This window comes from Podarcis liolepis (assembly GCF_965112155.1).
Source record: "Podarcis liolepis genome assembly, chromosome: 2".
Classification (NCBI taxonomy): domain Eukaryota; kingdom Metazoa; phylum Chordata; class Lepidosauria; order Squamata; family Lacertidae; genus Podarcis; species Podarcis liolepis.
The window spans coordinates 110,536,256-110,563,588 of record NC_139555.1 but is presented as its reverse complement, the minus strand read 5'-3'; the positions used below and the strand labels follow the sequence as shown (position 1 = coordinate 110,563,588).

The 27,333-nt window shown below is 44.0% G+C and overlaps 2 protein-coding genes across 4 annotated transcripts in view; both read right to left on the bottom strand.

Moving 5' to 3' along the window:
• LOC310701925 (killer cell lectin-like receptor subfamily B member 1B allele C) overlaps positions 1-2,422 on the bottom strand; it is a 50,030-nt gene extending 47,608 nt beyond the window's left edge. Inside the window, exon 1 of the mRNA XM_083493468.1 lies at positions 2,387-2,422. The gene's annotated coding sequence lies outside the window, so the exon portion shown is untranslated. The remainder of the gene's footprint in view (positions 1-2,386) is intronic.
• LOC310701904 (uncharacterized protein) lies at positions 1,515-26,562 on the bottom strand. Of its 3 annotated transcripts, none has more exons than XM_083493409.1 (6): positions 26,110-26,533; positions 23,162-23,260; positions 16,805-16,960; positions 13,669-14,067; positions 11,702-11,779; positions 1,515-2,167 (listed from the first exon to the last, which is right to left on the bottom strand). In XM_083493409.1, the coding sequence occupies exons 1-5, from the start codon at positions 26,189-26,191 to the stop codon at positions 11,745-11,747; spliced, it is 771 nt and encodes a 256-aa protein (XP_083349535.1). In that variant the 5' UTR covers positions 26,192-26,533; the 3' UTR covers positions 1,515-2,167; positions 11,702-11,744. The 3 variants fall into 3 exon arrangements, with proteins under 3 accessions (XP_083349535.1, XP_083349536.1, XP_083349534.1); XM_083493410.1 differs by lacking the exon at positions 1,515-2,167 and adding an exon at positions 7,383-7,721; XM_083493408.1 differs by lacking the exon at positions 1,515-2,167 and adding an exon at positions 10,108-10,592 and having other exon boundaries at positions 26,110-26,562.
• Between the last annotated feature and the right edge of the window lie 771 nt (positions 26,563-27,333).

Sequence of the window (27,333 nt, the reverse complement as noted above, 5' to 3'; positions counted from 1 at the left end):
GACACGTTCCAGTTTGTCAGTGTCCTTCTTGAATTGTGGTGCCCAGAACTGGACACAGTACTCCAGGTGAGGTCTGACCAGAGCAGAATACAGTGGCACTATTACTTCCCTTGATCTAGATGCTATACTTCTATTGATGGAGCCCAGAATTGCATTGGCTTTTTTAGCTGCCGCGTCACACTGTTGGCTCATGTCAAGTTTGTGGTCAACCAAGACTCCTAGATCCTTTTCACATGTACTGCTCTCAAGCCAGGTGTCACCCATCTTGTATTTGTGCCTCACATTTTTTTTGCCCAAGTGCAATACTTTACATTTCTCCCTGTTAAAATTCATCTTGTTTGTTTTGGCCCAGTTCTCTAATCTGTCAAGGTCGTTTTGAAGTGTGATCCTGTCCTCTGGGGTGTTAGCCACCCCTCCCAGTTTGGTGTCATCTGCAAATTTGATCAGGATGCCCTTGAGTCCATCATCCAAGTCGTTGATAAAGATGTTGAATAAGACCGGGCCCAAGACAGAACCCTGTGGCACCCCACTAGTCACTCTTCTCCAGGATGAAGAGGAACCATTGATGAGCACTCTTTGGGTTCGGTCAGTCAGCTAGGAGGTTTCGTGTTGCTTTCGCTTTCGCTTCAGCAAAAGCTGCGCAGCCTGCATTCACTCCACAGGACGCACACACATTTCCCCTTACTTTTTAGGAGGGGAAAGGTGCGTCTTATAAAGCGAAAAATACGGTATGTGTCATGTAAGCTGGGGCAGCTGGTTTGAGTTGGATTCCAACAACTTGGGAGGGACATAAGTTCTCCACTTTGAAACCCACATATTTGTTTTAATGGCAAAACATGAATGGCAAGTTATTAAAGAGCAGCTCATTCTTGGTTAGGCTTTGTCCAGGTCATTTTGCTGCCTGAGGTGAAGCAGTAAATGGTACACACACACACACACACACACACACACACACACACCCTGAGGCCACCACTGTGGCAAGGTGCATCTTTCTGAAAGCCAGCCAAGTTTTATTGGCACCTGAGGCAGAAAATCCCACAAGTACCTCTCCCTGGAAGAAGAAAATAAAATGATGGCAAATTAAACAACTAGCAATTTGCTACCCTTTCTTTCCAGGCAAAAATCAACTACTTGAGGTGCCTAAGGGCAGGACTAGCCCTTGAGTACTATAATTCAGAACAAAAATGAGATACATTTTCTCGATTAGGGTCACAACTGGAGGCTCACACTTCGGGGGTGTTGCTGTTCCTTTTTATAACAGTTATTTACCGCATTAGAGGCAAATGAGTCCTGCTGCGAATGTTGACAAGTTGCTTCTGAAGCTTTGCAAAGTGTCAAAAAACAAACAAACAACTTTTGCGGTGCAGTGCAGCACAAATAACTGATAACTGGTGGGAGCGGATGGGGGGGGAGGCAATGGAAAAAGCAGAATTCTATGTGCCAAAATCTGCATTTTATTTTATTCTTAAGAATAGTCATGAATTGCTAATTGTATAGTGCAGTGTGCAGTGAAATTACCAAAGCACCATGAAATTGTAAAATCATAAAATACAGAACAAATGACCAATGTTAAAAAAAATTCAAATCTCTAAAAAAGCTTGCTGAAACAGAAAGGTTTTCAGCAGGTGATGAAATACTGCAATTGTAAGTGGCCAATTGTAGCAGTGTTCCAAAAGACTGGTGCCACAACACTAAAAGCCTTAGTAGTTCATGTAGACACTAATGAATAAGATACAGTATATCTGTGGGGGAAATCAAGAGGGCTATTCTAGATGATCACAGTGATCTGGCCAGTGAATAAAGTACAAGGCAGCCCTCCAGCTAACCTTGTCCTGGCCTTTTAGTTCTTTATACACTAACACGGGGATTCTCAAACGTACTGCTCCCAGGCCCTTGAAATGACTAAAAGTGATTGAGGCTCAGCAATCACAAAATGGCGTTGCAGGGACAGAGCTGGTCACAAAATGGCGGCGGATGTAGGCCGAGTTTCACATAACCAGATGGAAATTACAGACACCGCTCCATTGTTGGAAATTCCAAAATCTTCCTTGTGGTAAGGAGTTCTATGCGTAGCTCAGCTTTCCTCAGGTTAAATAGAGGCATTTGCTCTGGAGGGAATGTGATTCAGCCTGCCCATTTTAGGCAGAACTTGCTGATTTAGAAGGATCTGAAATGGAAAAAGGATTTTTATTTTCAATTTCTCGCTTCCTACGCCCACATGTCTATCAAAGTATTTTCACTTGTCTCCTGAAATTTCTGCCCCCCTTCTCTTTTCACACTTAACTTGTATCTTATTCCACCACCACACCCAAACTTCTAGTTTCTTTCATCCATCCTCTCTTGTCCTTTTATCTTCATTTCTTCCTCCTGTTACAACTTTCCTCACTTCTCTTCTGTTTCCAGCTGATTTATTGATGATGATTGTTATGTATTGAAGTTCTCACCCTGGCCACCATAGTTTTCACTCAGGTCCACTTCAGTTAATTAGATGGGAAACCCTGAGGTGTTGTTTTTACAATGTTGACAGCCGGCTGCCTATAAAATCAGGCTGGCTGAGCTGTTCAGTTCAGTTCAGTTCCAGCTTACTATAAAGAACCACCTGGAGAAATCTCTGTGTCGTCTGCTATGTCCACCCACAACTTAATAATGATGGTATCAAATATTAACATTTCCCCCTAGTTTTCTTCAATATCTCCTCTGGACATTTTTCTTCAGAGGAAGGAGACCTTTCCCCCCATCCCTAACCCTCCACCAACTTCTCTGGCTCCCACCCTCCTTTACTCAGCATCCAAGGAGTTGCTGGTGCTGGCATTGCTCCAACAAAAAGGCTGTGGGATGGCTAAGAAGTGGAACAGGTTGAGGAGGCACTGAAGGGTAGGCCATGGCACTGTGACACACCTGAAAATGGCCCAAGGCCCACATGTAGCTTCCAGCCCACCAGAAATGCTGTAATATCTCGAATGAAGTCCTTAAAATTACTTCGCGCCTGACAAGAATTAGGAACTTTTCTTTCTTCAGGGAGAAAGAAAAGGTCCTTCGTTCATGTCAGCTTTCCTAGAGTTGCTGGTTCTCTCAACTGCCGTCTCACTTTGAGGCTGCCCTAGATTACTCTCTAGGCCTCAGTTTCCTGTGGGTAAATGTAGCGTCCAACCTGCACTTTGAGAAACAGCTCGTTCTTTCCAGCGCATGGGTTTGTTTGGTGTGCGTGCTTCAGGAAAAGGGAAGCTGGGGGAAGTGAAGTGAAACATCCTTTCGTTGTTATGATGAGGACAGAGGTGTAGAAAAGTAGAAGTGGAGATAAGTGATGCCAAAATGAGTGGGCTGTCTCCGCTGTGGCAAGTCTCGGGTTGTGGTCCGAGGGACACTTGACAGAGCTAAGGAGGACTGGGTCTGAAAGTAGACCCAGTTGCATAAGAAATACAAAAATGAAACAAATATGTAGGCTATAAACTAACAACTAGTGCAGCAGCACTACTAGGGACACATGTGGCGCTGTGGTCTAAACCACCCAGCCTCTTGGGCTTGCAAATCATAAGGTCGGCGGATTGATTTCGCATGGCGGGGTTGTTGCAGGTCTAAAACCTGTTCTTCCTGGATTTTGCCAATGAGACACAGGAGACGGAGAGGAGAGAGAATACAGCATTTATTAGTTTGTGCAAGCTAACTGATTCAGTAGGATATTTCCCAAAGTCTGATCCCCCGGTGTTGTCCGCTGAGACTTTTTTGTAGGGTTTACACACAAAGAATACACACAGTCCAATTAAAAGCCCCCCAAACATCTGCAGAGGATAGCTGGCAAAAACCCACTGGATGCTTTTTGCCGCAGTGCTCTAGCATACTAGAAAGACTGGACCTGTAATCTTGCTGATACAGCCCTATCTGCTAACTATTATTGTGTCTTCATGGCCTTTGCCTGCATACATTTTATTGCAATGCTGTTATCAGCAGAGCTGTTTGTTCTTTGAGCTTATGTGATCAAGGGGGTAATTGATTTCCACATGGCACTGTGGGTTAAACCACAGAGCCTAGGACTTGCTGATCAGAAGGTCTGCGGTTCAAATCCCTGCGACGGGGTGAGCGCCCATTGCTCAGTGCCTGCTCCTGCCAACCTAGCAGTTCGAAAGCACCTCAAAGTGCAAGTAGATAAATAGGTATCGCTCTGGTGGGAAGGTAAACGGCGTTTCCGTGTGCTGCTCTGGTTCGCCAGAAGCAGCTTAGTCATGCTGGCCACATGACCCGGAAGCTGTACGTCGGCTCCCTCGGCCAATAAAGCGAGATGAACGCCGCAACCCCAGAGTCGGTCACGACTGGACCTAATGGTCAGGGGTCCCTTTACCTTTGCCTTACCTCAGGGTGAGCTCCTGTTGCTCTGTCCCTGCTCCTTAGCAGTTAGCAGTTCGAAAGCACGCCAGTGCAAGTAGATAAATAGGTACCGCTGTGACAGGAAGGTAAACGGCGTTTCTGTGCACTCTGGCACTCGTCACTGTCCTCCATGCACCAGTAGCAGTTTAGTCATGCTGGCCACATGACCCAGAAATGCTGTCTGTGGACAAACGCTGGCTCCCTCGGCCTGAAACATAGATGAGCGCCACACCCCATAGTCAAATGCAACTCGACTTAACCGTCCAGGGGACCTTTACCTTTACCTACTGGTGCAGCATCAGTAAGGAGAAACCCTCTTTCTCATTCTCTCTCTCTCTCTGCTGTTACTGTTGAAAATGAGGTGGCAGGGTTTTGCTTTCCATCTTACATATGAGTGCTTGTGGGCAATGATTTGTGACACTTGGGGTGAAAGACTGGGTGGGTTTGAGAGTGAGGATCAAAAGTGTAAAGTAGCTCATATGCCACGGAGTGATGTGAGAGGAAGAGACGCAGTGAGTGTACTGACCCAGGTGAGAGATGGGGTGACTGAAGCAGTTTGGTTTAATTGGAGATTATCACTGTTGTTCTCACCACAGGTTAGTAATGCTGGTTTGATGACAGAGTTCTTGGTTTGTTTAAAGCAGGCATAGGCAACCTTCGGCCCTCCAGATGTTTTGGACTACAATTCCCATCACCCCTGACCACTGGTCCTGTTAGCTAGGGATGATGGGAGTTGTAGGCCAAAACATATGGAGGGCCAAAGGTTGCCTATGCCTGGTTTAAAACATCTATCTGACTTGTTTTTTCTAGATTCTGTAATTATTGTCTGTTATTATTATTTGCTGTACATTTTTGTGTATTTCACCTCAGGAGGTTGCAGACACTTCTTCCCTGGAGGTTTTCAAGCAGAGGCTGGCTGGTCATCTGCCATGGATGCTTTAGTTGAAATCCCTACATTGCAGGCAATTGGACTAGATGACCCTTAGGGTCCCTTCCAACTCTGCAATTCTAGGATTCGAAGATCATTACTCTAGGATTAAAATCATGGCTGGTGCCAGCAAGGGGCGGGGTCAAGTGCTTCCCCAAACATTATTTTTCTTTCAGGGATCTTAACATGTGAGACACAACTTGCCCATGTAGAAATATACTTTTGCCCTGCTGCACCCTGCCCAAATTTATTTTCTTTTGCCATCACTGACTGAAATATTCAGTGAAGAAGGGTTGTAAATATACACATAAATAACAGGTTCCTGAGAATCCTGAATAGCTGTCTGGGAGGTTGCCAGCTGTACCTCATAATTTACTGCTTTGTGTATATCTCTTTCCAGTCAGACTCCTCTGGGAGCTGGCAACGTTGCCTGTGTTCCTAACTGGGGCCATTAGTTCACTCCTGACCCAGAGAGGCAGTAGAATTTCCTCTGGGGAAGCTTCCTGTTGCTTTCCTGAATGTTGCTGTCTGGGGCTTAACAGGGCCAGCCCTCCCATTAGGTAGTGAGGCAGCTGCCTCAGGCTATTGATTTTGGGCAGGGCTTTTTTTCAGATGGAACTTGCCGGAACTCAGTTCCGGCACCTCTCAGGTGGGCACCGTTGCTGTTCTAAGAAAACAAGGGAGGTGTTCATGGTGAGTTCCGGCATCTCTTTTTTCTGGGAAAATAGCACTGATTTGGAGCATCATGAAAGAGCAGCAGATCGGCAGTCGTTTAATTTATTAATGTTGCATTTTTAATAACAAGAAAGAGAGAGAGGGAGATGTGCTTGTTGAGGTTTCTGCTAAATATCTTGACTGGCCTTCAGTGTTATTCACCTTGACTTGAGGGGGCAGTGGCTGGGGGGTTCAAGTGCTCTTCCCAAATTTGTGAGGCTTATTTGACTTTTGCTCTGTGCCACGGAAGGCTCATGTTTGGAAAGAAAAAAAAATTGTTTTTAAAAGGCCGCACTGAGAGCTTGGAGCCAGAAAAGTAAAGAAAAAGGTCTGGGCTGCTCCTGAGACTTGGTATGCAAAAAATCAGCAGGAGCAGTTTTTCAGTGCATGAAGTGCTGATGTTTGTGCACTGAACTTCAGTAGTTGTTTTTTTTTTCTTCAAAGGCACAGGGCAGAACCTTAGTTTAGCAGAATTTTAGTGCTTTAAAAAAGTTAACCTGGTCGCTGTTCATCTGACATGCAGCATCACTGCACACACTTTCCCCTGCAGTTTTTTCAACAACTGCCAATTTAACTTTCTAGGTTTTTAAAGCACAAGCAAACCTGATGAAAATCATCAGATGCAAACTCAGTAACTTCCCCAGAGAGAGAGAGCCAACGGGAAACAATGTAGGTGTTGCTTTGGGGTTGTGCATAACCCCTGTCAGCCTTAATCTCTACCAGCAAAGTCAACATCAAAGGAGGTAGGGTTTTTTTTTGCTTTTTAACAGCTGAGGCCCCTTACTTGAGTAGGAAAGAGATTGATGATGACAGCAATTAGGGAGAAATTAGTCCCTGCAAATTAAAGAAACTTAACGCGCAACTACATGAGTGCTTTAAGGCAGAATGGTGTCTTGGGGATTTAGATAGAATAAGGGAGAGGAAAACAACACGCTCTGTATATGGTAGCAAATCTGACTCTGTTGGAGAGGCTTATCTTGAGACTGTGGGTGGTGCAGTAAACTAATTCCTCAGAGTAAAAAACAATTAAATGTGTTTTCTTCCACACTGACTTCTTTATTTCACAAGAGTTAGAAGAATGGAGATGATTCTGGGCTGAATCCAACAAAGCTAGAAGAGCTTAATAATATTTAACCCTATGCATGCCTCCTCAAGTGCAATTCTCTTTGAGTCCAGCGGTACTCACTCCCAGACAATGTATTACAGGGGTAGGCAACCTAAGGCCCGTGGGCCGGATGTGGCCCAATCGCCTTCTCAATCTGGCCCATGGACGGTCCAGGAATCAGCATGTTTTTACATGAGTAGGCCTTACTTCTGCTTAGACACCTATAGGATTGTACTGACCCGCCCTGTCAGATGAAGAAAGTGAACTTCCAACTCCAGTTCTGCCAAAGGCTTTAATTTTTAGGTCAGATAGGTACATAAGGCAAGGCACAGAGTGTAGAAATTAACAGGTACGTGAGAGTTTAAATGCATGGCTGAGCGCGATCTAAAACACTGATCTAACAAGTGACACTCCCCACACCTTCCTTTTGAAGAGTGGGACAGACAAAGTTATTTGCATGACAGGCCGGTGGTGTTCCAGGACTGGGCAAGCAAATGGGCATCCCTCTCTCTGCATCGTCTAAAAGAGGTTTGTTCATGCACCAGCACTGGAGTCTCCCTGTCCATGGTGAAGATATTGAGGCTGGCTCCACTTTACTCTCAGCTGCTTCCCCTAAAGGCAAAGGATTTGGGGTGACAGGAGGAGGTAGACTAGGCATAGAATCATAGAATCATAGAATCATAGAGTTGGAAGAGACCACAAGGGCCATCATATCTGAAGGTAGAACAGTGGGACATTCCCCTGTTATCCCACTGTTATCCAGATGTCCTAAACTGCTATGCCTGTCCCTGGAATCTGAGATCTCTTGTCTGGAATTTGCCACCTCCACCCTGCAGCCCACTCTGGGATACTCTAGCTCTCTGAGCTCCTCCCACTCTTTTCCAGATCTCACTATGCTTCAAGACACCACCACCATTTATTTATTTATACCCCACCCCTCTGGTTGGGTTTCCCCAGCAACTCTGGGCAGCTCCCAACAGAATAGTAAAAACACAATAAAACATCAAGTATTCCAAACTTCCCTAAACAGGGCTGCCTTCAGATGTCTTCTAAAAGTCCTTGACATCTGATGGAAGGGTGTTCCACAGGGCAGGTGCCACTACCGAGAAGGCCCTCTGCCTGGTTCCCTGTAACCTCATTTCTCGCAGTGAGGGAACTGCCAGAGGGCCCTCAGAGCTGGACCTCAGCGTCCGGGCTGAACGATGGGGGTGGAGACACTCCTTCAGGCATACTGGGCCGAGGCCGTTTAGGGCTTTAAAGGTCAGCACCAACACTTTGAATTGTGCTCAGAAACGTACTGGAAGCCAATGTAGGTCTTTTAGGACTGGTGCTATGTGGTCTCGGCGGCCACTCCATGCCACAAGTCTAGCAGCTGCATTATGGATTAGTTGTTTCTGGGTCACCTTCAAAGGTAGCCCCACATAGAGCACATTCATGAGACATGCCCAGGGCTTTTCCCCCCAGCTGGAACTTGCTGGAACTTGGTTCTGGCATCTCTCAGGTGGGCAACATTGCTATTCTAAGAGAACAAGCATTCATGGTGAGTTCCAGCACCCCTTTTTCTATAAAAAAGGACTGCTTATGCTAAGGACTGTAGCGCAACTCTCTTTAATTTCAGCAGGACAGTTAAGCTCATGAAGATTTAAATTTGTCTCATGGCCTGTGCATATTATATAAACGGAACCAGCGTAGAATAATTTTTCTCTTTCATTTCGTACAGGAACATGTAAATAAAACCAAAGCAGGGCATGCTTACAAAGAAGAAATGCTACACATATAAAAATATACGGATAAATTCATAAAGCATTACAGTGGCAGTGGCTTTGGTGGCGGCAGAAAGCGGCTAGCAAGAGTGTTGCACATGTCTGCTGTGGCGGCAATGGAAGGGGAAAACAAAACATTCTGGCGTCAAATCAGAAGCCGGGATGGCTTCTGTAATTCCCTGAATATCCTGGGGAAATAGTGACACTTGAAAGGTATGCCATTACCCTTCTAAACCCCCTGTAATCAGCAGCCAGCAAAGAACAGGAAGGGCAGGAAAGTAGGCTTCTGTACATAGATCTGAATCAGGTGATATATATAATCACTGACAAGAGCTCCTCATGGCAAAAGCCCTACTTTTAGTGCCCGGTACCTGGTACTGATCTGAAGATCTGTAAGAGCAGATGGCAATAGAACAGGCTTCCTCAAACTCGGCCCTCCGGATGTTTTTGGCCTACAACTCCCATGATCCCTAGCTAGCAGGACCAGTGGTCAGGGATGATGGGAATTGTAGTCTCAAAACATCTGGAGGGCCGACTTTGAGGAAGCCTGCAATAGACTAATTGCTCATGGCAAGGAGCTAAGGGCACTTGATCACCTTCTTGGAGGCAAGACAGGCCTGGTTCATACTTCATGCTAAACCATGGTTTGTAATCTGAACCTGGCCAACAAAATGAATTATTAACCATGAACAAGGTGTATTTGTAAGCCATGGTTTGTTGTTGGTTTATAAACCTTGGTTGATGTTAGCCATTCCTTAGTGTTATGTGAAGTGTTTTTAAAAAATCAAAAAGTTAACAACCATGCTGTTGACGAAAAACTCCTCAGCATTTAGAGTGATCTCAGTAATCCTTATAACAGCCACGTATGATAGGCTAGCAGTATCTTCTTACATGTGCAAGGCTGTGACTGACAGGCCCACCTAAGGACATCTAGTAAGTAATGGATGAGGCGAAAATTTCACTTGGGCCTTCCTGACAGCTTGTACAATTACAGCCCCATCCTATACATGTCTGCTCAGGGAAAAAAATTCCCAATTAGTTGAATGGGATTTAATTCCAGATAGGCGGGTGTAGAATTGCAGCCTTAGTTACTATGCTGCGGCAACTGACTTATGAGCAACACAAATGAAGCATTTCCAAATAACTACACTTTTTGCAGAAGGTACATAAGCAATGGTTTGGGATAGGGACCTTTGTATAATAGTGTGACTGCAATTTCGAAATGGCTACTAGTGTGCAAAGTTATGCATTCAATTTATTTTAAAGGCAGTTATTCCATTTATGCCCCACCTTGTTTCTGTCCTCAAACACAAGGCAGCATACATGTGGTTGCCAGGCGTCCAACATTCAGCCACTAGCCAGTCCCAGATTTAAGTGTTTTTGTTGTGCGTTGCTCTCACAGACTCATAACTTATGATGGGGATAATTTACTGTTACTCCTGTTTTACAGTTGAGGCTGAGAGGTAGGGACTTAGGCACTCAAAGCTGACGGTGCTTGAATTCCACTCTACATGATCAAAGGCCAATTCAGTTACTAGTACACACTGGCTCCAATCTCTCCCACCCATGATGTGCAAAAATGGTCATTTATGGCAAATTCTGAGAACGACTGCTGGAGAAAAGAAATTCATGTGTTGTTGTCATTGTCATTGTACTGTGTCTAGTTTGGCTTGATATAAAGTTCCATCTAGTTCTGTCGATCCGTCTGCTACCTCTTTTACTATGGAAGAGAACAAAGAACAGAACTATTGCACAAGAACAAAATCTAGTTTAACTATCAGACAAGTGTAGTTATCAAAGGGGATGAATTATGGCTACCTGAATCATACTGTTATGAGTGTTGGGGGGGGGCTGAATGGTGCAAATTTTTACCATCCAATGTCCAGTGTGGTGTAGTGGTTAAGAGCAGTAGATTCGTAATCTGGGGAACCGGATTCGCTTCCCCGCTCCTCCGCATGCAGCTGCTGGGTGACCCTGGGCCAGTCACACTTCTCTGAAGTCTCTCAGCCCCACTCACCTCACAGAGTGTTTGTTGTGGGGGAGGAAGGGAAAGGAGATTATTAGCCGCTTTGAAACTCCTTCGGGTAGTGATAAAGTGGGATATGAAATCCAAACTCTTCTTCTTCTTCTCCCCCCCCCCCCCAATTTGCTCTTTGAATGGAGTGATAAACCGGAAGAAAGTCTTTCTGTAATAGTCCTATGTATTACAGTAAAAGATTTCTAAATACCCTGCATTTAGGGCTACATCAAACAAGCAGATTCGCTTCACCATACAAAAACAAACACAGTAATCTTTGAGTCCAGTCCTGAGAAACTGGGTCATCAGAAAGGGTCTAACACAATGGATTCCAGGGCTGTGTTTTTTGTTGTTGCACAAGCTGGATTGTAAAGGTTGCCTGATGTGAAGATTGGGTAATGTGAAGTCTGGCATGGCATTAGTGACTTTATCCCAGTGAATTCAAGATAACTTAAATCACTTATTCTTCGGTTTATATGGTGTTGTGGACTGGACTGCTTGAGCTTCTAGCTCTTTTGTTTGTTTTTAGTTTCAGGTTTGAAAGATAATAAATAAAGATAATAAAACTTCAGGGAAGTTTTTAATATGTAATGCTGTACTGTTTTTAACACTGATTGGGAGCCGCCCAGAGTGGCTGGGGAAACTCAGCCAGATGGGCGGGGTATAAATAATAAATTATTATTATTATTATTATTATTATTATTATTATTATTATTATTAGTGCACAATATGATCTGGAATTTAAAAGGTGAGAAAACAGACAAGTAAATAAGCATAAAACTCCAGAAGCTTCCCTAAGTATAGTCACTTACCTCTCCCAACAATAGCTGGAAAAATTCTCCTGACATTCTTCAATTACTGTGATGGATGCCTGCTTCCTTCACCATCTCCTAACATATTTGAAAGGGAAAAAGAAAAACATGGACAGCATCACTCAGAGGTTGGAGTCAAAGGGGCATAGCAGAGGAGGATACTGATCCACCTAGTTCAGTATTATCTACACTGACGGACAGCAGATCTCCAGGATTTCAGACAGATGTTATCTAGTCAGTGTAGACAAAGCTGAGCTAAATGGATCAATGATCTGACTCAAGATAAAGTTGCTCCAGATGTTTCAGGCAGATGTGCAGGTACCCTTTCCCATTCCTGCTCAGAGCCATTCTTCCTCCCTCCCATATGGTGTTGGAATGATTGTCCTCACTCTGATTTGGCTTCAAATTTCATCACACTGCCCAATCTCATACGTTACATGGCACTGTCATGAAGTCCATTTAGAGTGAGGGCAATGCTGGATGGGAAGTAAAGCTTGCAAGGTCTCCCTGAGAACGTCACGAGAAAGGAGAGAGCCCTGTCTGCAGTCTATGAACATGGTGCATTTTCAGCTGAACCCTAATTTCAACTTGCAAGAACAAGAGATCAGCCTTCAGATTCTAATTTCTCCGATTGAACATGGAAGAACTGGCAGTGGATATGTTCAGTGCCTTCAATATATTCACCTTTCTAGAGGAAAAGAAATACAAAATGGCTTCCTCAAAGCTCCCCAAAGACCAATTCCATTCCAAGTGTCAATCCAGTACAGTGGTACCTCGGGTTACATACGCTTCCGGTTACAGACTCCGCTAACCCAGAAATAGTGCTTCAGGTTAAGAACTTTGCTTCAGGATGAGAACAGAAATCGTGCTCCGGTGGTGTGGCGGCAGAGGGAGGCCCATTAGCTAAAGTGGTGCTTCAGGTTAAGAACAGTTTCAGGTTAAGTATGGACCTCCGGAACGAATTAAGTACTTAACCTGAGGTACCACTGGACTGCGTTTTATACTTTGTTAAATCTGCCAGATCTTATTCAAGGCTACATGCCCTCAGTTCATGAGATCTGTGCCTGTACTCTATGTAAGCTACACCGGGGGGGGGGGGAGAACCTTATTTATAGGTTTACAAATACCAAACATGGTACATTTGATCACATCAACTGTAGGTCAGAACTATCACATTCTACAGATTTGTTCTGAAAGTGCACAGAAAGCAATATGTTATGAACATTTAATTAGATTATACCCCATAAGATGCAAAACAGATTTCACATTGCACTATAGACCACTAGGACAAAAAGTCTGTCCCCTGCCTAGCTGTTACTCAGATGTGTAAACACGTTATGTTTGTGCACTTTGAGAGTGCTAGTGTGGTGTAGTGGTTAAGAGCGGCAGACTTGTAATCCGGTGAACCAGGTTCGCTTCCCCGCTCTTCCACCTGCAGCTGCTGGGTGACCTTGGGCCAGTCACACTTCTCTGAAGTCTCTCAGCCCCACTCACCTCACAGAGTGTTTGTCGTGGGGGAGGAAGGGAAAGGAGAATGTTAGCCGCTTTGAGACTCCTTAGGGTAGTGATAAAGCGGGATATCAAATCCAAACTCTTCTTCTTGATTGTTTTCTGGCACTGAGGTTTCCTGCTCCCTGCCTCCAAGAACCAGTTTATGCATTTCAGATTCTGTTATGCCAAGCTGGAGATGGGGTTTGGCACAGTCAAATGCTTCCTCATGTAAACACACAGAAAACTAGCACGATTTCAATCTTTTGGTAACGCTCGATTTCTGTGCTCAGGGTTCCCTCTCTTCCACCTCCAAGTGGTAAAGAATTCAAAGACCCATCCTCCACCCTGGAGACTGAAAAGGTGCAAACCAGAAAAAAGTTTTGCCACTTAATTCTGGGTCACCCAGGATGGTTTTGTAGGCCCAGGTCTGTGCTGAAGTGTACCGAACCTCCATACACCTCTCTGCCTCCTCTTACCTCCAGCCACTGAAAGATTCACAAAACTACATGCATCTTTCATGTTGTTGGCTATCACTGTGATTTGGTATCTCCCAGAATCTTCCGGTTGCACATTGCAGATGACCAGCCAAGCGTTCGTCATGACTGACACTCTCCTCCGATGTTTCGGCAACACCTCGTAAAAGAGGTGGCAATAACGCTGCCACCACTTCTGCGGGTTGCTGGTTAGGCTGCATGACCTCATGTTAAGTTTCAGAATGAAGTCTTCCTCCGATCCTTTGATGTGATGCCACTGGATTTCAACGAAATCCCAGTCAGTCTTTGGGACTTGGACATCAACAGGGATGAATGCCGTTTCATTGACTGCTGCAGTGATGGGGGTCTTTGGCACTTGGATGCAGATGTTAGAAGGTTCACCTGCGTGTCAAAGAAGGAAAACCAACAAGGTTGAAATTGAACTTTCATAGAATCATTGAGTTGCAAGGGGCCATAAGGGTCATCCAGTCCAACCCCCTGCAATGCAGGGTTCTTTTGCCCAACATGGGGTTCAAACCCACAACCCTGAGATTAAGAGTCTCATGATCTACGGACTGAGCTGTCCCTTTCTAGGACAGGAGTGCCATATGACAGTAGTGCCATATGTCAGGAGTGCTCTGATGGTGTTTCCTGCTTGGCAGGGGGTTGGACTCGATGGCCCTTGTGGTCTATTCCAACTCTATGATTCTATGATTCTAGGAATGTCAAATATGGAAGATTTTCAACATGTTAATCTGAATTTTCAAAGTTTGATATTAAAAGTTTAGTGGGTTTGTTTGTTTTTAAAACAGCATTTCCTCCTATTATGATTAAGGGGAGATTCAGGAAGCTGCCATCATATGCTAATGATGACAGTAGAATTTTCAGAATAAGTCGGTGACAAATTCAGCTCTTGCTGCAACTTCCATCTTGCTTAACCCCCAGTTGTCCTATGAGTCATTAGTTCCCTGAAGATGTGAAAAGGTTAAGAAGATCATGAGGTTTTGGATCAAACTGAGCTCACTGAAGAACATAAAATTATAAACAAACATCCATGTGACTTGGGCTAACATTTTTACAGGCCGAGGTTGGCTGGATCTAGACACCTAAATATATATATATATTCAGGAAAACGCATTGTAAAGCTCATAATGCAAAATCACATTGCTGAAGGATTGAACTGTACAGAGCCATCTGGTGTCAGTGTTATAACACATTTATAATGCCCCCACTTTAACTGATGTAGCTGAGTCCCTTGTTCTCCCTGGAGAGACATTCTGCTCATTTAAGTATGTTGTTGCAGCAGTGGAAACCCAATGAACAATGCCAGAAACCCACAATTTCCCAGGCAAACTGTATAGCATTTTTAACATGTTCAACTTCTACAATGTGCTGCACATGGAGCTGATTTCTTTGAAGAAGCTGCAGAAGCTGCCATTGGTCCAAAATACAGCTGTTAGACTATTGAATGGGATCAACTGAATGAAACATTTTGCCCACTCTTAAACATTTTTTTTTAATGGCTGCTGGTCACAATTCAAAATGTATGTTGAAATTCTTAATGCTTGATGTTAACGTCTGGGAGTTGGGAAGTTCACCTTTTCCAAATGTGGTTGCATTCCCTGTGAAGCAACAGGTGTGTTGTTTGGAGGAGCTCCTAAATTCAGCTTGTCACTGGAGGCTCAGATGATCTCTATGATGATCAGTACTGAATATCAGCTTAGGCTGGCACTATCCCTTTCCTGGACAACAAGTTGTTCATTTCCACCCATCTAGCTTCAAACTCCGGGCAGGCACAGCCCCTTCTCTTCAGAAGTCTCCATCTCGGTGTGAGTTGCTGGTCTGCAAGCAGGCATTGGGTCTGGGTGGATGCAGCTTCTCCCAGCTCCTGAGGTGGCATCTGGTCCAGGGAGAGAGCACAGGACCTGCCTCCTCACCCTGATTAGCCATCCTAAGCCACTGCTCAGAGCCTTCCCTAAATTCTGGCAACTCTCCTCATCAGGAAGGGTAGGAGCTGGAAGTTGTGTCTTCACACTAGAACCAAATGGAGACAGGGGTTCCATCTGTTCTTGCCTCATCTTCCTCCTCTTTCTCCAGAGTCTACTATTCCGGGATTGAACCCAAAGGCACTGTCATGACAGCGAGGCAGGTGCCAAACAGGCTAAGAACCTCTTTGGTGGTGGCGGGCGGCTCCACATCTGTGGAACTATCTTCACAGGGATGCACACTTGGCACCACATCCAGTTTCAGCAAAATATCCAGCCATCTTAACCTGCTTGTGTGGGATGTAATTCACTGAGAGCAGTCAAGTACAACATTCCTTGTTTTGCTAGAGTGGACATGCAAGGGAATGTTTGGTCCAGCCAGTTGAAACTTCCTGTTTCTCCTGGCCTGGAGCATCCTTCCTTGCATGTGACTAGTGGGTGGGCGTGACCTTTCCAGACCTAGTAAAAGGTTAAGGCATGGTGCCATACTCTCTGTTTTCCATCTTCCTTTCGTCCTGCAAACTTCCCAGACTGCCAACTGCAGTCACTAGGTCAACCCACATATGGGGTAAACCTATTTGTATATTCTTGTAACTTTAAGCCTTAGCCCTGCCTTCAGGGATCACACTGTGCTCTGCCTGAGTAAACTTTCATTTTATTGCTTATGAATAAGACTGTGGTGTCTTTATTCCTTTAGGATGGATTCAATGGGTCTTTCCAGGAAAATATTAGAACACATTTCAATCTGGACAAGCCAGAGTGAATTGCGCATTGTCTTAAGAAACTCCCACGAGTTTGCATCTAATTTTCTGCTGTATAAAGGAGAATGCACTCTGCTAAGTAAAGAAACTTGCTAATGCAAGTTAGGAAGGATATTAATAAACAATATATCCTCTCCTGCCACCCTGAACATTCCCACAACATACCCAGTTTTTTGCTTTATTCAACACTGCTGTTTTAACAACTTGGAGGTCACAAAGATAGGGAAAGCTGCTCTAAGATTTTGCACATCTGAGCTAGTGGCAGATATCGCCGCATCTCAGGGCAATGAATTTCACAGCGTGAAGAAGAAGTGTGATTAATGTTTGTGTTTTTGAATCAAAGGACTCCTGCATCTGATTCGCACCCACCCACCACAGAACTACCGTACTTACGCATACATGAGGCAAAAGCGTCTTTGCATGAATCGTATCTTGGGAGTTTGGAGAGACGTTCCAGCGCACTGCTGTTTGGGTAGTCACATTGTTGTGCTGAGTAGATCACTGGATGTGGCAAGGTCACCTGGCTTCTTTGAGCAGAGCCTTGGGAAGCTTGGAAGACATGGAAGACATTAGAGAACTGATAGCAATTAAGGACAACAGGACAAAAAACCACCCACCCACCCACCCACAAGAACTAGGCATGTTGTCTTTGTACAAAGTACAGTCCCAATCTTACCCTACTTAGCTTTTTTATTTGTTTTCTTTGCTTCCTACTTCCTGTCAGACTTTCAGTTCAGCAAAATGAAGTTTACCAATAGCTCTTGTGAGTTGCTTATATCTCTGTACATATCACATCTGGGTAAATGGAAAGTGCCTCATTTCCTTAGCAACAAAATATTGCTGTTTTAGAGATGTGCTCACTTTCTGTGGTGGGCGCTGTTGCAGCCCCACATCCAGGACTTTAGTGACCCTGCTGGGGGGTGGAGGGATGCCGCCCACGTCATTCTGACTCACCTCACTGCCACGCTCCCGGCTGTCTAAATAGCACTAGCCATTTGGTTTTTGCCTACCTTGTAGCAATCGTCGCAATTTTTTAAGGTTAGGCATTGGGTAACCCTTTGTTTCAGGGAGGGGAGGTTGTAGCCTCTGCATGCCCCTCTTCAATAAGAGTATCCTGTTAAAGGGACCCAGGGTATGTGTGTGTGGTTCCTGTCCAAAGCCTGGGCATGGGCTAGGGCCATGGCACGACCCCAACGGGGACCCCATGGGGTGCCCAATTTGATGTATGTCATAGGGCTCCCACTACTGGTGGTTCACCCTTAGTGTGACTCCCTGCAGACGGGCAAGAGTCAATATATAGCCAGGGGTCACCCAAGCCTAAGCCAAACTGCTCACATCTGTAACCAATAAAGCTGTGGCCTCATTTATCCCATTAACCTAAAATAATTGTGTCCGTGTGTTTATTATCTGAGGGAACTACAGGCCCGGGGCCTTGGCTCGCAATTATTTCTTTATTAAGGATATTAATCTGTCTTGCTTTTCAGTCAATATTGGCTACTAAAGTGGCCTACACTAAAACATCTACATTATAACAAAAAACCAACAACAAAACATTGTACAGTGGTGCCTCGCAAGACGAAATTAATCCGTTCCGCGAGTCTCTTTGTCTTGCGGTTTTTTCATCTTGCAAGCACGGCTATTAGTGGCTTAGCGGCTATTAGTGGCTTAGCGGCTTAGTGGCTATTAACGGCTTAGCGGCTTTAAGAAAAAGGAAACAAACTCGCAAGAACTCGCAAGACGTTTCGTCTTGCGAAGGAAGCCCATAGGGAAATTCGTCTTGCGGAACAACTCAAAAACGGAAAACTCAGACTTCCGGTCGGTGCCAGCGCTTAATGGCGGTCCTAGCTCCGAGCTCCGGAGGAGGACTGCTTCGCAAGTTCGGGTCTTACCCGCTACGGCAAGCGGGGGACCCCTAAAATCCCAGGCGCTGAAGCCTGAGAACAAGGAGACTCGGTGGGCACCTTTGCGCCCCCCGGTACCGTGAAAGAGCCTTTTTAAAGGCTACGGATCGACATCGGGAGTGAGCGCGGTGCTGAGAGTCGCTACCCAGCCTGCGAAGTGAAGCCGCGTCGCCATAAGCGGAGAGCGCCGATTCCTTCCTGAAAAGAAAATTTGGACTGAATCCCCGTGAGTAAGAGCTGAAAAATAATCGGGACCCTTTAAATTCTTAAAATTGGGCTAAAAACGGGGGAGAATTAAACAAAGGAAGTCTGCCTCCCCCCGACTGCATGAAAGCGAAAGCAACGGAGCTCTAAACCTGCATCCGTTTAAATCCGCTCTTTGATCAGCTAAACCGGACATTTAGACCTTTGATCTCCCCTCTAGCTAGCAGGGCAGAGGGGAGGTGAATTTGATGAATAACTGCATGATCTATTCGAAGAAAAAAAACCTCTGCTGTCTCACCCATCTGAAAGCATGAAACGGTCTGCCTTTTTAGCACACTGAACTGACTTCTCCCTGTGAAGTGATACTTTGATACAAAGTTTCCACAGTGCCTGGCTACTGTATAATATAAGAAGAAATAGCATAAATTGGGCAACTGTGGCAATTTGAAGTTACAAGTTTTTAGCAACATTGAATTTGACTGTGTTAATCTCCTTTTTTACATTTTGGACAGTCTCCTTTGTTTTTGTACTTGGAAATTTTGCCCTATGGCCATTTTGATTTGCTCCCTCTAGAGGACGAAGTGAAGTCCGGCACGGCCTAAGACAGTGGAATTTTCCAAGGGAGAACAAATCCCGTGGGAATTGACCTTGACATGAGTGGCGCACAAGAAGAGATAGTTACAAGAGCCAAGACCAAGCAACAACAACAACAGCTGCAGCAGCAACAGGTAAAGAAAAGAGGCTCAATAACTCTGGAGTCTCTGACAAAACAGACTTCAGAGAATACACTAAAATTAACAGAAATTTCAACAAGATTGAACCAGAATACAGAATCTATAAATAAACTGGTGGAGGAAAACGCCACTACGCGCCAAATTGCGGAAGATGCCAAAGCTACTGCGGGAGAGACACAGGAGAGATTAGAGCCGATTGCCAAGAAGGTCTACGAGCATGACGCAACCTTGGCCTTGTGGGAGTTACAGAGGAAAGAGAGAAACTTAAAAATAAGATTGATCCCGGAGAATGAAAGAGACAATCTTGTGGAATATTTGACACGGGAGTTTGTGGACTGCTGGGACCTTGAGGAAGACGAATTCAAAATCACGACTGCCTTTAGATTGGGTAAAAAGCAACACAGAAAGACCCCGAGAGACTGTTTGATCACACTCAGATCCAAGGAGGAAAGAGACAAAATACTAGGACTACACTTTGAAAAGGCCTTGCAAATTGGAAACTCAGCTGTACAGATCTTCAAAGACATCCCAAAATACATTCTGGATTTAAGAAACTTCTACAAGGACTTAGCCCTTTTACTAAAGAAAAATTCTATCCGCTTCAGGTGGGAATTCCCACAAGGACTGTCATTTGACTACAAGGCAAACAAGGTGAAAATAAAGACAATTCAAGACAAAGACAAATTTTTGGCAAGATACCAGGAGGACCTACAGAAGGGGACTGTGGACGTACTTGCAGAACAGAGGAGAGCACTGGATCTCCTGAATCTCTCGATTGGACAAAAACCACCACCATCAGAAGAAGAGCAACAACTGGGAGCTGTTGGAGGAGCCTTAGAAAAATAGCAAGATGGCTCTGCAATTTCTTAGCTGGAATTGCAATGGGCTCAATGGGCCTTTGAAGAGAAGACAAGTATTTCATATATTGAATAGAGAACAATTGGACTTGATATGCTTACAAGAAACCCACATAACCAGAGCCCACAGGAGATTACTTATAAACAAAAGGCTAGGACAAGAATTTATTTCATCAGACAAAGTTAAGAAGAGAGGAGTTGTAATATATGTGAAGGAGAAATGGGCTCCAAAAATGATATTTAAGGACGAACAAGGGAGATATCTGGCAGTGGAGATACAAATACAAGGAGAAAAACTTCTAGTGGTTGGGATTTATGCACCAAATGAAGGCAAATCTGACTTCTTTAAGAGACTCCATGAAACCCTCACTGACTATCTGGACTACAATATGATAATCATGGGAGACATGAATGGCGTGGTCTCCACTAACATGGACAAGGCACAAAGATTAACAGTTAGCAAGGAAGGGAGACTCCCTAAGACTTTTTTCGAAATGACAGAAAATATGGACCTGATAGACATATGGAGAACAAGGAACCCTCTGGAGAGAGAGGGAACTTTCTTCTCCCAAGCAATGATGACCTGGACCAGAACAACAGTTTGGCCAGGTAGCTGGATTTAAGTTGAACAAGCAAAAAACCAAAGTTTTAGGGAAAAACTTAACAGATATGGAAAAGGAGAAATTTCAAGAGGAAACAGGTTTGACTGTGGTAAAGAAGGTGAAATATCTAGGGGTTTACTTAACATCTAAGAATGTGAATTTGTATAAGGACAACTATGAAAAATGTTGGTCAGAAATTAAAAAAGATCTAGAAATATGGTCAAATTTGAAATTGTCAATGTTAGGCCGAATTGCAGTAATCAAAATGAATGTATTGCCTAGAATGTTATTTTTGTTTCAGACCTTGCAGATTCTTGACAAGATGGAATGTTTTAAGAGGTGGCACAAAGACATTTCGAAATTTGTCTGGCAGGGCAAAAAGCCCCGAATTAAATTTAAGATATTGACAGATGCTAAAGAAAGAGGGGGTTTTGCCCTGCCGGACCTAAAATTGTACTATGAGGCAGCAGCTTTTTGCTGGCTGAAAGAATGGATGCTCCTCGAGAACACGGACATCTTGGATCTGGAAGGTTTTAATAATGCATTTGGTTGGCATGCATATCTTTGGTATGATAAAGTTAACAGCGCCTTTAAAAATCACATTGTTAGAAAAGCATTGTTTAATGTTTGGATAAGATATAAAGATCTATTGGAAAACAAAACCCCTAGATGGGTCTCACCAGTGGAGGCTAAAGCAGTGAAGAAACTCAATATGGAGGTCGGATGGCCGAAGTATTGGGAAATCTTAGAACAGGATGGAGATAAGTTCAAACTACAAAGTCAGGAGAAATTGAAGCACAAAGTAGAAAATTGGTTCCAATATCGTCAAATAATGGAATTTTTTAAACAGGACAGGAAAATCGGTTTCCAGGTGGAAAAATCAAAATTAGAAACCGAACTGTTAGAACCCAATACTAAGAATTTATCTAGAATGTACAACTTGCTGTTGAAATGGAACACACAGGATGAAACAGTTAAATCGGCTATGATTAAGTGGGCTCAGGATGTTGGACATAACATTATGTCAGCTGACTGGGAATGGTTATGGAACACCGGTATTAAATTTACGGCATGTAATGTCTTAAAGGAAAACATTATGAAAATGGTATACAGGTGGTACATGACCCCAGTCAAGCTGGCAAAAATCTATCATTTGCCCGATAATAAATGTTGGAAGTGTAAAGAGACTGAAGGTACCTTTTATCACCTTTGGTGGACATGCCCGAAGATTAAGGCCTTCTGGGAAATGATCTACAATGAAATGAAAAAGGTACTTAAATGTACCTTTCCTAAAAAACCAGAGGCCTTTCTCTTGGGCATTGTCGGCCAATTGGTGACAAAGAAAGATAGAACTTTTTTTATGTATGCCACAACAGCAGCAAGAATACTCATCGCAAAGTATTGGAAGACACAAGATTTACCCACTGTGGAAGAATGGCAGATGAAAGTGATGGACTACATGACATTGGCCGAGATGACAGGCAGAATCCGTGACCAACGAAAAGAGACGGTGGAAGAGGAGTGGAAAAAATTTAAAAGCTACCTTAAGGACTACTATAAACTTAATGAATGCTAAAATGTTGTGGTTTCCAGAAGCAAAAGGGTACAGGGATATAAGGTTAGACTATAAAAGAGGACTAAGATGATAGAGATTGGAAAGTAACAATTGGGAGTTGCTAGTTCAATTATGGACATTGGGATGCAGAGAGGGGGGGTATGGGGAAGTCCAAGAAAAGAGGTTTATGAAAATATGTTTGAAATTATACGTGTATGTTTGTCTTTTTTAATGTTTGTTTGTTTTTCTTAAAAATGTTGTAAAACCAATAAAAATTTTATAAAAAAAAAAAAAACAAAAACGGAAAACTCTTTCGTCTAGCGAGTTTTTCGTCTTGCGAGGCATTCGTCTTGCGGGGCACCACTGTATAAGGAGTAAGTGGAAAGTTTATGACATCCTTTCTGGTCACAGGCAGCTGATAACATTGGCCAGGTTCTTCCCTCCAGAGCATCCTTCCCCAATCTGTTGCTTTCCATATGCTTCGGGACCACAACTCCCATCATTTCAGACCTTTGGCCATGCTGGAATTTGGGCTGGTGAAACAGCCTGCTCCAAAGGGAGGGGACAAAAGGAACAGCAGGTGGACTGCGGGGTTGGCAGATGGAATAGAAACACCCACGCACCCACCCCAATATGAATAATACTTCCTGGCATCTGAAACCATCTAGGCTTTTCCCTACAAAAAGAAAGGGCAGAAAGCACTGCAGACGGAAACTGATCTGCAAGGGAGACTGGACAAATGCAATATGCCTGCAAGAGGACCAAGGGAGCAAATGCTTGATTCCTGTCCAGCAAATGAATAGGAACTCGGCCTTATTTATTGCATGGAAGCAACAGTATCAATGGCATGAGGAAGTCCTCTTACAAACCAGGATGATCGGAACAGGGATTACTTACCTAGAAGAGTGAGAATGATCAAAGCCAGTGTCAAAGCAACAATTCCTGCCAGCGAAATGCCAAGACCAATTTTCCACCAGAGAAGATTGGAGGATGGATCTGTGGAATTAAAAGTTCATGGTGAAGACCACTGGCTGCTCCCTTCCCCCCACACTGTTGAGTGTTCACTGCTGCTGTTACTGAGTCTGGTACTAAGTGGCAGCCAAGACCACAGAGGAATCCAATGACTTCATTGCTCTGTGGAAGATCACATACCGCTAAACCAGCAATAGAGATCCACACATGGAAGCGGAATTCCATGTGTTTAGCTGACATCAATGAGGATTTAAAAAATTTAAATGTAGGGATATGTATCTAAGTGTATCTCGAGCAGCTGCAGGTGTGCAAGTATTTGCTCTTGAGCAACAGTTGAAACTGGACTGGCTTCCTTTTTGTGTCTCAGAGGCTCAAATGTTATTGAGCTTTCTAAAATCACATGTACCGGAGATGGTAAACTCTGTGCCTTTCAACCCCAGGATGCTATTGGGGCTCATACTATGGCTTTCTGACCTCTCCAATCCTATCGTGAGTGGTTCCCTAGACCAGATGGCTGGGAGGTCACCTGCTTTTGATGGGGGTTACACTTCCTCTGAAGGAGCAAGGTTCGTAGCCTAGGGGTGCTCCTGGATCCTCTTCTATTGCTCAAGGCTCAGGTGGCCTCAGTGGCCTGGAGAGTCTTCCTTCAGCTTCGGATGGTGGCCCAGCTATGCCCCTATCTGGACAGGGATAGCCTAACTACTGTTGTCTATGTTCTGGTAACCTCAAGGTTAGATTACTGCAATGTGTTATACATAGGGCTGCCTCTGAAGACAGTTCAGAAACTTCAGGCAATGCAGAATTCAGCGGCCAGTTTGCTCACCAGAGCAAGACGGTTCAAGCATATTACACCGATCCTGGTCTTACTGCACTGGCTACCAATTAGTTTATGGGTTCAGTTCAAAGCACTGATTTTGACCTATAAAGCCTTAAATGGCTCAGAACCGCAATACCTCAAGGACCGCCTCTTTCCGTATGAACCTACCCGGACCCTGAGATCATCTTCTGAGGCCCTCCTTCTCGAGAGGTCTAGAGGGTGGCAACATGAGAACGGGCCTTCTTTGTGGTGGCTCCCCATCTGTAGAATGCTCCCCCCAGGGAAGTTTACCTGGCGCCTTCATTACACATCCTTAGGCACCAGGCAAAAATGTTCCTTTTAACCAGGCCTTTGGTTGATCTTATTGACATCCAACACCCTTTTAGAATGTGGCTTTTTGTGTGTGTGTGTGTGTGGGGGGGTTATTGGGTTATTGCTTTTGGTTTGATTTTATATGTTGTGGTCTTGTTGTGAACTGCCCTTAAACCTCTGGGTATAGGGCGGTGTCTAAGTTGAATAAATAAATAAATAAAACAAATAAATATATTGAACCCAGATTCTTAAAAGAACCATATCACAAATTATCAAGACCCAGGTCTATCCTATTAACAGTTTAAAAGAACCCTCCAGTACCATCAGATTTTCAATATCATAACCGAAAAATCTTTTATTTTTTTTTAAAAAATGAACTGAATCTTGTAAAATCTTGAAATTTTCTCAGCTTTTCATTTCAGCTCTGTTGCTAACGCTCATGAAATCAAGGTTATATTTATGGAGTCTTTTGTGTTTTGAATTGAGTCTCGTTTCCTGTGTGCCTGTTAATTTGTATTTGCTTCCTGAGCTGTCATTACCATAGTAATATACTTTCATGTGGTAACAATCACTGTGGTAATCCAGGTGATCAGGCACGATTCAGTGAGAACATCATCTGGAAATTCTACATGCTCCAGGCAGTTAGTATCCAAAGCGTTTACTCAGGTTAATTAAGGGTGGTTTGGAGTGAAAGGGAAAATTCCCGTCTGTGTAAGGCATGGAACAAGCAGGAGTGTGGGCAAGCCGGTTTGTTCCATACCATGGGACCTAGCCATGAATCGTTTCAGCCAGGTTGGGGTTGCAATTTCCGAGTAGAGGAAAGGAAGCTGTCCTCAGAAAATGTCACAAGCACATCTAGTGCAAAGAGGTCTATTATTTTAATTGCACACATTCCCCATCATACACCACACACTAAAAAGAAAGGAAGGAAGGAAGGAGTTCAAATCATGCTTTTATGTGTTACTTTTATTGTTGTTAGGCGCTCTGAGCCCGGCTTTGGCTGGGGAGGGCGGGATATAAATAAAATTATTATTATTATCATTATTGTTGTTATTATTGTTATTGTTGTTGTTGTTGTTGTTGTTATTGTTGTTGTTGTTGTTGTTGTTGTTATTATTATTATTATTATTATTATTTTTATTTGCTCCGTGCTCACTCCCTGTGTCAATAGGGCCAGAGGAGCCAGTTGTTCATATCTATCATAGCAATGATTCATTTATGTATTTGCCTTAGTGCAGTAACTAGCTGGAACAAAAAAAGTGGTACTTTAAGGGTATTTGGTGTTTAAGGATGCAATGAAACATGCCCTGCCCAGAAATCAAGGTGAGGTAGAGGAGGCAAAAAAAGAAGTTTTTAATATGGTTTGGACAGTTTAAGTACAGAAACTGAGCACATTCTACCATTATAAAATCTGTGTACATGCTGTCCCTGACATTGCCTGTCTCTTAAGTGCTTAATAGACACATATATCTATTGTGTCTAATCCCCTGCTCACATTTTCAAATTGCACATTATCAGCTTTCCGGCTGCATAACTTATGTCCGCAACTCCATATTCTGTGGACAACTGCACACTAAAACACACCTGATTTTAATGATTCTGTTGAAGAAGTTCACTACAAACAAAGTTCACTACAAACTCCTTCCAAATCAAACCTACAGGCTTCCTCTTAAGAAACTTCCTTTTTTAGTCACAGCGGCTGCTCTCCTTAAAGAAAAAGGGTGGACATTTCAAAGTCAAGTACCTTTGGTTTTCTTGAGAGGTGGTCTTGGGTATGCGTCCCGGGTGGCTGGGTCTATAGCCATGTACCCATCTTCATCCTCCATCTTCAGTGTTAGTTGCCAGATGGACAAGACTTCAGAAAAGGGACTGGCAGGTCCTTGAAATTCTTCCTGGCAGCCTGATGCAATTGTATGTAAACGGGTTTACAAAACCAACTTCCCAGTTGGTGAAAGTCAGTTTCATTTAGCTGGAATCCATTACTTAAAACTGGTATTGGGCAATGTCTGCAGGGGGCCACCAACTGCTAGTTAGCTGATAGAAGGTGTCCTTTGTGACAAGTTTATGGCAGTCGTGATCCTTTCATCCTCGTCACCTTCCTTCCTGCTGTAGCGAGCCAAATTCCAGGTGCGCAGCACAGCAGCTGGAGGAGAGATCAGACAACTGGGCTGGAAAGGAAAAGAGAAGGAGAAGCTGTGTGGCTGCAGCTCTTGCATAATCAGTAGTTTTAAAGTCACAGAACAAATTTGCAGGCACTGCTTGAATGGCTCTGTGTGTGTGTGTGTGCGCGCACACACACACACACAAATAATAATAATAATAATAATTTTTTATTTATACCCCGCCCTCCCCAGCCAAGGCCGGGCTCAGGGCAGCTAACAAGCAATAATAAAAGCAAGTTGAATGAATACAACTTAAAAACAAGATTAAAATACAACATTAAAATATTGAAACATTAAAATATTAAAATGCAGCCTCATCGCAGGAGGAGAAAGGAAAAAAGAAAAAAGAAACATAGGAAGGGAATCAAATTGGCTCCAAGCCAAAGGCCAGGCAGAACAACACTGTCTTACAGGCCCTGTGGAAAGAAATCAGATCCTGCAGGGCCCTGGTCTCATGAGGCAGAGCGTTCCACCAGGCCGGAGCCAGTGTTGAAAAGGCCCTGGCTCTGGTTGAAGCTAGTCTAACTTCCTTAGGGCCTGGGACCACTAGGCTGTTGCTGTTTATGGACCTTGAGGCTCTCTGTGGGGCATACCGGGAGAGGCGGTCTCGTAGGTACGAGGGTCCTCAGCACCTTAAATCTGACCCTGTACTCCACCGGGAGCCAGTGCAGCTGGAAAAGCACTGGGTGAATATGCTCCCATGGCAGAGACCCCGTGAGGAGCCCCGCTGCAGCATTCTGCACCCACTGGAGTTTCTGGGACAGATTCAAGGGCAGCCCCGCGTACAGCAAATTACAGTAGTCAAG